The sequence below is a fragment of the Aythya marila genome (genome assembly GCF_965140915.1).
Source record: "Aythya marila genome assembly, chromosome: 2".
Taxonomy (NCBI): Eukaryota; Metazoa; Chordata; class Aves; order Anseriformes; family Anatidae; genus Aythya; species Aythya marila.
Genome location: NC_139043.1, coordinates 81,565,836 through 81,579,456, shown reverse-complemented (window position 1 = coordinate 81,579,456; position 13,621 = coordinate 81,565,836). Strand labels below are relative to the sequence as shown.

The window sequence follows — 13,621 nt, the reverse complement described above, 5'->3', positions numbered from 1 at the left end:
ATGTCTTTGCATGACCTGAACAATAGATCCGTAAAAATTGTTCAAGTCCAAATTTAACATTTGGAAGCTATCCGGACTCAGGAGTGACCCACAATAACTGGAAAGCTTAAGATTTTTCACAGTTCAAAGTAAAGGATTTTAATAATTTTGAATTACTTCAACCACTGAACAAGTCCAGCACTATAATTTCATCCAAACATCAATAAAGTTTAAGTGTTTCATTAAATTTAAATTGCTATTCGTTGTGTAAAGAAATTTTAAGCTAATGAAATGCTTTTTATTACAACAGATCTGCTGTACTGTTAGAAGTCTATCATATTTTCCCACTTAAAAAGTAAGAGTTCAAGGGCTTGATAACTTGGCTATACGGAGAATATGCTCTAGGGTGAATTTTGTATAGAATTTTTGTATAGAAAGCTGAGACTAAAATTTTTAACATAAAAACATACCCCAGGGCAGAAAGTGTTACCGAAGCTTGGAGTAGGCAACTATTTTCCCACTCTGCTAGCTTATTTAGCTGTCAAAAGTAACAAGGTACATTTTGGAGACGGTATTTTCATCCGTGTTTTTAAAATATTAAGAACTAAACATCCTTAGCTACAGTACACATTCAGGGATTAGAAAATGTTCGTCTTTATCACACCTTTTTTGTCCTGAATTCAGTACTTGTTTTACTGACCACAATCCCCATTTGCAGCATTTCAAGCTGTAACCAGAACACGAAGTGACCGATATCTTTACTAAATATGTCAATGCTTTTGGACCTTCCCTGATGAATCATCTTGGGCAACTTTCAGATATTTTTACATGATTCTCTGCATCTGCACAGGTGGTATAGGAACTACTGCATCACTATATATCCGTACAGCTCTTGAAGGATCCCCACAACAAGTCACTAAGCATCATTATCAGGGGGGAACGCACAGTGCTGTGGACTGTTTTTAACTAGTACCTACATGCCAAAGGTTAACATGACAAAACTATTCTTTAAGCACAAGTATCATGTATAGGAACCATATAGGAAGACTGAGTAACGTTTGTCATCATTCTGGCAGCTCTCTGCTAAGACAAGTATAGCAGTTTTGACACAGTTTAGTTTACCTAGAACAAAAGCAAGCTTTTAACTTGGGACTTTAAAGGCAAAATTTGGAACCCTTGTAATTTCAGTTAGAGGACTATGACTTAGGTAGAAGCAGCAGCAGGCACAAACCTCTACTACAGATCAGCCATTAACAGAAACGAGAGCCACAGTCACCTATGAGTAACAATAACACTCTGAAGTTTCCCAAATATTGAGACCTGTAAATGCTTCTTCACTTCAAAGTGCTCCCGTGCACACACACGTCTAAAACTGTGAGCATGGCCTTCATATGATCTGCTAAACTGTTCCCCAGTTTCTACTGCATTAGTTTCTATAGCATAGGCTGTCTTGAGCCCAACTTTCAGAACAGATGTCTTTATTTCAACAGGATTTTGTCTGCAGCACTGACAGCCTCAAAATGGGAAATCGAATTGTGTGCTGATACAATATGAAAAAATGCAACTGTTCCAAAAGAGCAAATGCATTTAAATATAATATAGCAGAAAAGAGATATCTCACTAACATTTCTGAAATGTATATAGCCAAATGCTATAGAGTAAAAAATTAGTTACATCAATACAAAAGACCATGGCACACAGACTAACTGATAGCCAAGCAGCGGCAGTGCAAGCAGGAATGCCTTTGGATTCCAGTTAGAGATTGCCAAAGGGACTTTCACATAGTTCCAGAATACAAGAAGAGAATGGTCCCAAGCTCTTTATAGCAGCAAGAATTACTCTGCTAAATATTACTGCAGAGATAGCAAAGCATCTACAGTGAGCACACCTGAGGAAAGAGATCTTTGTAGGATGAGAGTAAGCCCAAAGTAAAAAGCCTAACTGAGGAGTCTGGGACAACCCAATACAGTTTGAGACTACAAACAGTTTTTGCATGTAGCTTTCTTTCCCTCTGATTGTTTCATTACACCTCAGACTGTTGTAGTAGTTACTTCTGTAGTTACTATTGCAGAAGTTACATTGAGCATTATCAAGAAAATAATACAAATCTAGCCTCTAAGGGTAACTATTAAAGGAGCAGTCTAACACCCATTCAAACACCTCATTCAGAACCAAGGCAAGATTTTATCTTATTTTTTTTCTTATAATCAAACTCGTAATCAAATAAAAACAAGTATGAGTAACAGTAATTATTTACTTGGAGTTCTAAGCTTTTGCCTTTTTGTACAAGCAGTCATCATACCTCCCTTACCTTCCTGGTCTTCAGCTATGGCTCCCAAACCCACCTGAAATATTGACAACTTCTTCCACTCCCACCCCTCCCATTCATTCATTCCAAAAATTAGTCATTTGCCCAACCCACAAACCCAACCTGCCCATGCTCCAAAAGTTTTTCCTCCCTCGTTACAGTGACATGGGGCTACCCAAATGATATGGAGGGGAAGCATCCAGGAAAAAGCTGGATTTGAATAAAGGTCTGACTTTTCCTACAAAAGATCCTCTCCTCCATTCCCAGCAGGTTTTCTTCATGCCCCCAGAATGATTTCCAAGAAAGAGAGCTCTAGCTTTGGAAATATTTACTAGTTCATTTAATTATGTCAAGCATTTTCTAAAACCAACATGTGAAGAGCAGTTACTGGTTAATTAAAGGAGATAATCTAAATGACCCTCTTCTCTTAGATGAGTATTTCACCAGCAAAGAAAAAGACAACTTTAAAGGGATCAAACTGACAAAAATGTTTGCTCTTATGAAAGCAACCTACCATATCTGACCTTCATATCAGAAAAAAATCACATAAAATCCCTTAAATTAACTTCTAAACTCCCTTTAAAAAGTGAAAATAATGTGCTTACAAACACATGAAGCTAAACTATGCTTGATATCTTTTAGCAAATAAATACCTATTACACTTTGAAGATCATAGCTCGTATCTGATACATTAGCTTCCAAACATTTAAAATGCCTAAAAATTGGAAGATACAGAACCCAAAAGAAAGTATTCAGGAAGCTGTCTGATTTCACAATGCCTCTTTCTTCAGCGAAGGCAGTTTCCTTGATGGATTTTCAGTAGGAAATGTTTTGGTGCTCTCAGAAGTTCAAAGCCAGCTCCAGTATAGTGTGTTATTATGCAAAGACAAGGCTTTGCATACACGTATTTCTTTCTTCTCTTCTGGGAAGGCAGGTGTATAAATAGGGTGAAAAAATCTAGTTGTTCTAGCTATCACAAATTTGTTCTCAACAAAGACGTGCAAGTCAATAATAAATAATATGTTGGTTTTTGAATCTGGAGGGAAAAAAAAACAAACGAAAGCTGGCTGTCTAGTTACAAACAGTTGCAATGGTGAAAGAAAAAGTCCTTTTGCCCCTCAATAGAAAATACAGACTTTCTAGAGCTTATATTACACAAAGATGCGGTACCTGTCCGTGTTTGGTAATAAGCTCACCTTATTGAAAACAGCTTTGAACTCTTCAGTCAAATGCAGGTCTACATAAACAGTCATAATTTGCTGAATGTTGGAATTCTAAGACTCGGTGACATATTATGGGAAAATGGACACAAAGAGATTATTATCTGAAGTCTGGATTCTGCAAACACTGAAGGTCATGCTAAATTTATAGGATGAAACTATCCCCATATTCTACTAAAATCAAAGTGTCTGCAAAGGCTAAATTAGATCTCAGGCCAAAATAATTAGTGCAGCCCATAAGCTAAGAAAACAGAATAGAGGGAATAATGGTAAAAAAAAAAAAAAAAAAAAAAAAAAAAAAGAAGGCATTTGCCTGTCAAATGCCAGGTTAATGTGAAAGCATTCACTATGCCAAGGAGTTAGACGACTGAGAATCACTCTTGTGATGACAAGATTTATTATTACTCATGCTACGTTGAATGGGCTGGGGCATTATAAACCTTTGTGGTATCACCTCATTTGTGCATGTACTAGGAGGTGGTGGAAGAGGAGAAAAGATGTTTGGTCTTTCTCCTCTCTGCATTACCACAGATTCCAATTTCCAGTTTTCTACTTCAAACAAGGCACAGATCAGACGTTACTATCACTGACATATCTGAAGTTGTGATAACAATCATCTCATTTAGGTATTTACAGTGACTTCTATCACCATCAACTAAAAGGTTACATGAACAGAAAATTCTCAATCTACAAGACCAGGTTACAGTCTGATCAAAGAATCACAGTAAGATCCCTTTTTTGATATACAATCTTGTGCTCCTTCTGTTCCTCAAGCAATATACATGAAGCCTGTCTTACACCTTAAAAATTTGCACGTGAAAAATGTTTATACTGTTTTTCTTTTCAAAATACTCCTGCTTTAAAAATAAAATACGATTTACTGGCCACAAAATTTTGCAGTTTGTCTAAGAAGAATGCAGGTTCTCCAACTTTTAAACATGAGCTCTAAAGATAAAGTGGTTTTGGAGCCTGATTCCCAAGTCACAGTCTTCAGCTGAGCTGTGACAGAAATGCCACAAGACATTGCAGGAATGGGTCTGACAGGTAAAGCCAAAGTGAAGTTGGGACAGAAATGGATGACAGTCTAGTACATAACTACTAGCAGTCTTACTGGAAGAAAACGTTATAAAACAGAACTGTGAGTAAAGAAAGACATGTGCAAAGCATGACGAAACATAAGAAGTAACCTTGTTAAATTGCAGATGAAGTCCTACTGCATTCCTGCACACCTAGAGTCAGGAGTCTCCTGAGAGCAGCCAACAAGAAGCTTGACTAAAAGTCTTTAGGAGCAGAAAAATTTTCATTTAAGATGTGTGCAGAGGCACAAGAAGATACCTAATGCAGTCTACATGCAAGTGCAACTCACTGTGTAGCAGGTGAAGACATGGAGAATGAAATGTCTATCCAGGATGGATACTGGGATTTCTATAGTAGCTAGAAATCAAAGAAATGTCCTGGCAGAAGCTACAGGAAACTGGAGAAACAGATGTTTCTTTTGTTCTCACTTTTTGTAACTGTTCCCTATGACTGAGAAGGTATGATGTCCACTCCATTTCCCCAGCTCGAATGACCTTTAATATTAATAATTCAGTCACGAACGTAATATGTTAAAGAAATCTCACTGTTGCCAGAAGTAAGAAATGTAATGAAAAGTGAAGGTCTGAAAGTGAAATTGAAGAAAAATCTGAGGTTAAAATGAAATTACACAAATGAAGGTATTTTGAAACATGCATTAAAGTTTGTGCTTATGTATCAAGAAGCAAATTATTATTCTATTTTATTATTATTTTTTACAAAATGAGTTTAACAGGTATGGTATGAATACCGCTGACTTTGAGGTTTTAGTACACCATTCTACTCTGTCAAGAATTATGTGTAATATGCCAGATGAAGAAAGAGCAGTCATGCAACACATGGAGTATCATATGTGCTGACATGTCATTTAAGGATTTTGAATTCAACTCATTCTAGTAAGATTTTGATTGTTGATGCATCGTTAATATTTCTTCACTATAATGATAAAACATCAGTTTATTAATGTATGTTGTAAATGCAGTTAGTTTGAATCAAAACCAGCATAACAGCACATAAGAATAACAATAACAGCACATAAGAAGTACTGTGTATAAGAACATTAGTGTTCAAAAAAGTTTCTTCACAAACACACAGCATATCTACATATGCAATTTTTTTTTTCAAATGCTTTTGTGCAGCCCTGTTTTTTTCCCTTCACACTTCCAAGATGAGCTGGCAGCAGCTCAGTTCTTCCAGGACTTAGAAAAAAGACCCAACTATACTTAACTGCTGGATAAAAAAGAAAAAAAAAATCACTTGCTGCTGCAGTTGCTAGCAGTTAAAGGTAAGTTCCCTTTTCAGTTACCAATGTTGGCACTCTCACTGACCCTGAACACCCTGTACTTTCTGAAATGCAACTTAAACGCTGCAGTAAAACGAAATACAAACATGAAGCACAAAGTGCAAGAATGGGCAAACTGTAAGGCACGTAAGGCTTCAGCCTGCACCCTCTGCTTTTAGTCCATGAGCTGGATGAAAATAAATAACTAATGGAATATATCCATGACTGCATCACAAACAGGTAACAAGCATTTTGTAACAACAAAAAAAGCATAACTGACAAGTCCTTTTGCAGCTTTATTTGCCAATGCATAAGACATTTTTTAAACGTTAGATAATCTATTTTGTATATGTAACAGAACTGCAAAAAACACCACTGTTTTCTCTCTGTTTAACCCTGCAATGAAATAGCAGAATTTGGCTTTATTAAGAACAAAAAGAAAGACAATTCCTAAACCCAGGGCATCACTAGTTTGATCTGTGAGAATTCAAAATCATCTAAACCGAGTAAGATTAATTCTGAAACCATTCATTTGATATGTTAGAAGCAATCTAAAGGGTTACAGAGATTTAAGACCAAACTATTTTGTGCATTTCAGTCAAAAAGTAATTGCCTATTTCTCAAAAAAAAAAAAAATCTACTATATCCAAATGTTTTTTAGATGTAAATGCACTTGTCATCTTAAATGTAAGCAGGGTGCTGGTGCCCCAAATTAAACAAAAGAAGAAAAGTTCGGGTTGACAAGTATGTCGCTGTGTAAGTACAAATTAAATATGCCTTTTGATATTTCATTTTTAACTGTTGAGTACCTTTTCATCAGGCTATTGCCATTAGAAATTTTTTATTAGATTTTTAAATTAGACAAATAACAGATAAGAGATGTGACAAGTATATCAAATCTGATTTAGCAGATCTGACGCACTTAATCTTTTACTGTAAGAGTGGCATTTAATATATTTGAAATGTTTCAAACAATTCTCCATTACCGTGACAAATAAAACTCAGATTTAACTCTACTATACTCAGTTTATGCCAAGTACAGAACGAATTTCTAAAAAACCACAAACAACCAACTTCCATATGAAAGTGTGAGATTACCTGAAACTTTCAATGCAATGTAAAATTTTAAATACTACAAAAAATGCCAGTGAAACACAGAAGATACATATTTTAAGATTGGTAGACTAACCTCTGCAACTCTGTATACTGTGAATCTTGAATGAATGTTGCCTAGACTGCACAGCAGGCCAGCATTTCATAAATAATGAAGGATCACTGTACTTGAATTCCTTAGAAAAATAAACAAGTACAGTGTGGTAAGTACAGCCACACTGACTATAGTCTCAAATGTATGTAGTAGTTGTATATAAGCAAATAAAATATAATTAACCTTACCACATTATTAAAAATTATTTGACATTTGCATGCATACCACATATTGATCATCTAAAAGATTGAAGGCCCCTATACTACAAATACTTTTGCTTGTACTGCACAAACTTCAGTGCACAGAAATCTTTTCTATCCAAATTCAAAATAATACAACTTCTTCGTTAACCTTCCAAGAGGCCCTAGGCTTGGAATCCAGAACAGATTAGAGTCTGATTTTACTTGTCAGGTGACTGAGATGAAATATATGCATTTTAAATTAAATTAAAAACCAACCAACCAAACAAAACAAAACACAATGAAATAAGAACAAAAAAGATTGAACGTAGAGGGGAAAAAACCTGTACGACAAACTAGATGATTGACCTCTATACACAAAACAAAAAATAATCAAAAAACATACCTGGCAACTGTTTAACACTATGTTTCTCATTATCACCTACATCTCTCTTAATTCTGTCAGAAACATACATTAAATTAGAACAATGTTTCAAGCAAAAAAAAGATTTCATTGTTATTGCGTGTTAAAATTGAAGACTTTGTTGTAAAGACTCAGAAGTTGAAATTGAAATTATAATGAAAATTTAAATGAAGTTATTTATTAACAATAAATAAGTTAATCATGCTGCCTTTTACCACCAGCAGTGAGTTACTCCTTAGATCAAAATAAAGGGACAAATGTATAATTGCATTGTGTACAAGTTCTTACTGACATTCAGAACTTTCATATTGAAAAGGGCATATATATTGAAAAACTAAGTAATAAAAGTTTTAGCACACAGGCTAAATTAAAATTTGCCCAATGCAAACAATTTGCCCTCCCTTATATTTAAAACTGTAACAAAAAACATATGTATAAGTAAATATCTAATAATTACAGGACAACTACCTAACAGAGCAGGCCATATGCTTTTCCCACACTGAGAGAAGCAGGGTATAAAACTTCAGTATTAAACGTTTTTCCATATTTACAAAAAAGATGGGTTTCTTAATTTCATTCTAATTTCTTCTTCATAACTGTTCATTTATTACAGTATTTCCCATTCTTACATTTTCCCATGAATTATGTGATGTAAGGAAATAGTGTCTCCATACTTGCAGACAAATTACTGGAAGGGCATCAATGACGTAAAGTATAGACTATGAAGATTTTTGGTAGGATTTTTCTGAATAGTTGATATATTACAAGACTTCAGGCAAGTATATTAAATATGAATGTTCAAATAGACAGGATTCAAAGCAGGCATTTTACAAATAAAGACAAAAACGCTCAACTGAGTTAACAACAAAAAACAGAAAAACCCTGCACAGGCAGGGACACAATCCTGCCTCCACCATTTTTTCCTCCCATTTAATGCCTCATTGATTTTTCAAAATCTGTTACAGCTGAGGGTAGATTTTTTGCCTGTAACAGATCCAGTTAATTTAAAATCAATTTTTATCTTCAAAACAGCCTCCATTTTGTGAAGCAAGTCCCATGTGAAGAAGTACCCATGTTGGAAATAATGTTATTATTTGGAAACTAAATTATACTTGACTGTCTTTGTGTGTGCTTTCTGCAAAAAACTCTTACTGGCTTTTTTAAAAAAAGCTAGCAGAAAAACAGAATGGAAAACACGAAATTTGCCTTTTTATTTGCATTTCATTTCAGGGCTGTCTGTTGCTTGCAGCATCCCTTTTTATCTGTATATATATATATATATGTAGATATAGATATAGCTGTATATATATGTTCCTGTCTTAATTCTATTTCTAAACGCTACCCTAATTTATGTTTACCTTGCTTAGCCAGGCCTATTTTCTCCCTTTTTCCCACTTTCATTCCCTGGTTGATCTCAGTCTTTATCACAATCTTTCTGTTCCACTCTGTTGCTTCCACTTCAGGCACCCTACTTTCTATCCACTTTTATATTCTCCCCATGAACAATTCCATCTACCCAAAACCATTATCTTCCTAGATAATCCAGATTTGGTTCTCTGCATTTGAATTCAAGCTTCCAGTTTCTTCCTTTTGCTAGGTAACAGCAGGGGGAGCATCAAGAACAGAGTACTTGCTAGTGTTTGACCAACACAATTGTTCAGAACAGTTGCAGGATTTAAGTTGTGGGCTGGATTACCACATTATCAGGAAATTCTTAAACGTTATTTCTAACCAATTCCTGAGATTTTTCATAGTTACATTTTTTTCCAAAATGTCCTTTGCATTGATCCATGGCATCAATAGGCCCCAACTCTGGTCAAGTTTTCAGTCTCCAGATGGAATGCTTGAAAGTTTCAGACTATAACAGTGAAGTTATTTACATTCTTACCTTATCTTTTAAACATGGGCAAGTTGATGTCTTCTCCCACTGCTTACTTTTAAAATCAGAGCTGTTACTGTCAAAACTTACCCTCATCCTACAACGAGCGTATTTGAAAGCTAATACAAAATTGAAAGCTAATACACCATACAAAAAACTTCAGTGCAAACTATCATGGCTTGGCTATCAAGACTAGTTTTATCCACTAATGAACACCAAATAACTTTGTCTATGCAATACTACATACCATTTATAGCACCCCTCAGGAACACAACTGACACCTAAATGTTTTGCCTTGCCAACACCATCAACACTTTCCTTTTTTAAAATCAAGGCTACAAAAATCAAGATCTAAACCGGCCAAATGACTCAAATCAAATTTTTAAGTTTTGCAGCCATAAAGACTACCGAAACACAGATGCTAACTTCCACTAGATACATGCATTTTTTTCATCACCAAACTATTGTGTTGATCTTTTAATGAGTCCTTGAGTATGCTCGACTTGGTTATGACCATTCCCAGTCATCTGTATCCTATTTTAGTTTAATAATGTCGACACTTTTCATGTTATACTTAAAGATTAATTCTAGTTTTTTTTCTTTTTTCATTTTCCTCTCAAGGAAAAAAAAAGATGGCATGTCAGTACTGCAATGTACTGCATCTTTTAGATTATATAAGGGTACATTTTCTCAAATATAATTTTGCTGTACAATTTCATTTTGTTTATGACAAAAAGTTTATTGTAAAAATCAGCTATATGATTGCTGATCTATTTTTTTTTGGTTGAGTACAAGATTAAGTCAGATTTGCATGTGCCCCATGAAGAGGTTGTTTGTTTTTAGTCCTCTTCAATAATTAAGTCCATTTACCTCATCCAAAAGGAAGGTTTTCCCAGTCACTAACTTTATCTTCAGATCCCCACATATTTTCAAGATCATATAATTATGGCAAAAGGCAGACAAACTGAAGCTAAAGTCACACTTGTTATACCAATATTCAATACAGTACAACTGACAGGATTTATCCATCTGAAAGATGGATCATCAAGGTGAAGTTTGTAAAGAAGTGACTACATGTTCTTCTTAACACCTTTACTTTGTGGATTAACAGAAAAACTTTTTTATCACTTTAAATTGACACCTGTTGTGCAACACTACGACATGCACAGAAGGCTAATATACACCACCTTCACTTTGAATTTTGGGAAAAAGATGCAGATAAAGTATGTAAAACCAACAACGATCTGGAAAATAAACGGACCAAGGCACACCTCTAATAGAAGTTTGGTATTCTCTTTAAATGAAAAAAATACTACAAAACAATCCTAAAGGTAGTGTGAGTCGCATAAGTAGATCCCAATGCACTGAATCGGGAACTGAGCACGTAAAAAGCTGACAAAACTTTCTCATTGCTTTTGGGAATACAATCACGTCAAGCAAAAACACACTTCAAGCACAATGAGAAATTATGCATTATTCATATATAAATTGGAATGAACAAAATGAAATTTTAAGTTATTTCTGCTGTATATTGTATTAGAGCATATACATGTATTCCAAGCACAAAAGTAACAGCGAAAGATCAAAGAGATATTTTTCTCAAAAGTAACAAACCCTACGTTTTTTGCGTATTTACAGCCCAGTGAACAAGCACTGCAGCTCTTGATTCACAGATTACAAGTGTGCTTCTTGTAATTACCTCCCTATCAAAGTACCACAGAATTTCTACTAAGCTTGCTATATGCAACTCTGAGAAACAATCAAACCAAGAAAGTACAAATTGTCACGTCAATCACTGATTTATTGAAAATTAATAGTAGATCACCTCCAAACTTCCAAGTACTGTTACTAAAACTAATTTCAACTTCGTATTAGCTAGACATTCATATGGTGATTTAGCTGGATTAGTTTTAGAAATGACAAATACGATGTTCAAAGGACCTAAATGTTAACGTGCACAGTATTCACTGCTGAAAAAAATCAGATTCATATTATGCTTCCTTAAAATGGAGGTTCTTAAAGCACCTAAATAAATGACTAACATCTCAGTCATTCTAAATACCATATTCCTGCCCTTCTTCAATGGTTTAACAATTGTTGCTGAACTACTTTTATAGTATGCATTTGCTCATAATTTTACCTTTTCAGAACTGTAATTATGTCTATTACCAAAGTGGCCAGATTCTTTGGAAAAAAATTCCAAACAATCTCAATGAATTTCATAAGAAAATAGCAAAGATGTCTCTTATAATAATTTCTATTATATATAAGCAATGAAGCAAAATAATCACAAAAAACAACCATTAAAGATATTATCAATGATAAAAGCTGCTTTAATCATTCAGGGGTATTTCAAAAATTATTTAGGAACTAAGTAAAATCTGTGAGAAAAACTTATAATAAGAACTTGTCAAAAGTTAAAAACAGACTAGAGAAAAGTTTTTAATTGTACAGTATATTTTAATTCCTATCAATCACTGTTAAAATAATTTCAGAGTTTAATAAGCAGATATTTACCTGCTGGAACAAGACAATCTTTCCAGTCAAAATATCCTGCGTAAATGCCAGGTTCTAATGACCCAACTATAGGATCTGCCTTGGATTCAATGTACATTTCAAACAGTCTCTGATCCAGCTCTTTCAAGGATTCCATACTAACCTAAAACCAAACAATCAAAACATATATAGTCATTAATTATATGAATTAAATTACATACGCAAAAATGTTAGAATATCGTCTTTAATTTTCAGTAGAGAGTAGCAATTACTTACACTTTTCAGTTCATAAATACCTATTAAAAAAAGAAAAGTAGGAAATTCCATATCCTCTGTCCATCCTAGCCACTATAAAATCTTTCCTGATGGTGCTCAGCAACAAGTTTTTTTGGGAAAGGTCCATGAAATATCAAAGCAGGCAGATCATTCTATAACTGTCTGCTGGCATGATTTTCTTCTGCCTGTCCAGAGGTCTTGATCTTCCACCAAGTAAACAACTGAATTTTGCCAATGTTTTAAAATATGTCGATAATAATTATTTTCATAAAACATGAAGATTTTCTTAGGATACTTAAAATCTACCAACTGTAGCGTTACAATTTCTCATTATCAGCTGTGTACTTGAAAATGCATACATTAAGGAGCTTCTGACTTCTGAAACCATGCACGTGAACTTCCTGACTCCAAGGCATCTCCATGCAACAGATGCATAAGCTGCAGCTCACGAACACCTGCAGAATTCTATTTAACAGCTCTCAATGCATTTTTTAGTACTTCACAACACTTAGCCACACTGAAAGCTAAAGGGGTATGTACAATTTGTTCGTTGTACATGAACAGCTTTAGATTTTATACAGAATCACAGAATCACAGAATTTCTAGGTTGGAAGAGACCTCAAGGTCATCGAGTCCAACCTCTGACCTAACACTAACAGTCCCCACTAAACCATATCTCTAAGCTCTACATCTAAACATCTTTTAAAGACTTCTATGGATGGTGACTCCACCACTTCCCTGGGCAGCCTGTTCCAATGTCTAACAACCCTTTCGGTAAAGAAGTTCTTCCTAAGATCCAACCTAAAACTCCCCTGGCACAACTTAAGCCCATTCCCCCTCGTCCTGTCACCAGGCACGTGGGAGAACAGACCAATATACAATGCTATTTTATTAAACATAGTTTTAAACATAGTTACCCTTCTATAGCTACAGCTTCTAAAGCAATTCTGGAACACAACCCATATCATAAAATGTTAAAGTAGAAAGTCAGTATCTTAGTACGGCAATGTATGCTAAATAACACAATACACTGAAAATATCATGTGAGTTCTGGTTAAATGTATTTATGTTTATGTGTAAGAGCTTAAGAAATAGAAAAGCAAAGCTTTAAACTACTGCTCATTTTCCTCAACCAGTATGGAAAAAGGCAGATTTATATAATAGGATAATTTGCAGAAACAACAGGGTTGTAAATATGAGGACGCAGAGCAGGGCTCTAGACAAAAGTGGGAATTCAGAAGGAGAAAGAAAGAAAAGAACACCAACTTCTTATCATTCTTTTCTCTGTGAAGAACAG

General features: G+C 34.7%; 1 protein-coding gene across 2 annotated transcripts in view; it reads right to left on the bottom strand.

The window, feature by feature from the left end:
* EXOC2 (exocyst complex component 2) overlaps positions 1-13,621 on the bottom strand; it is a 132,338-nt gene that overhangs the window by 25,683 nt on the left and 93,034 nt on the right. For both annotated transcript variants that reach the window (XM_082753103.1, XM_082753104.1), the window contains exon 23: positions 12,070-12,211. In XM_082753103.1, coding sequence (XP_082609229.1) covers positions 12,070-12,211 — 142 coding nt within the window. The remainder of the gene's footprint in view (positions 1-12,069; positions 12,212-13,621) is intronic.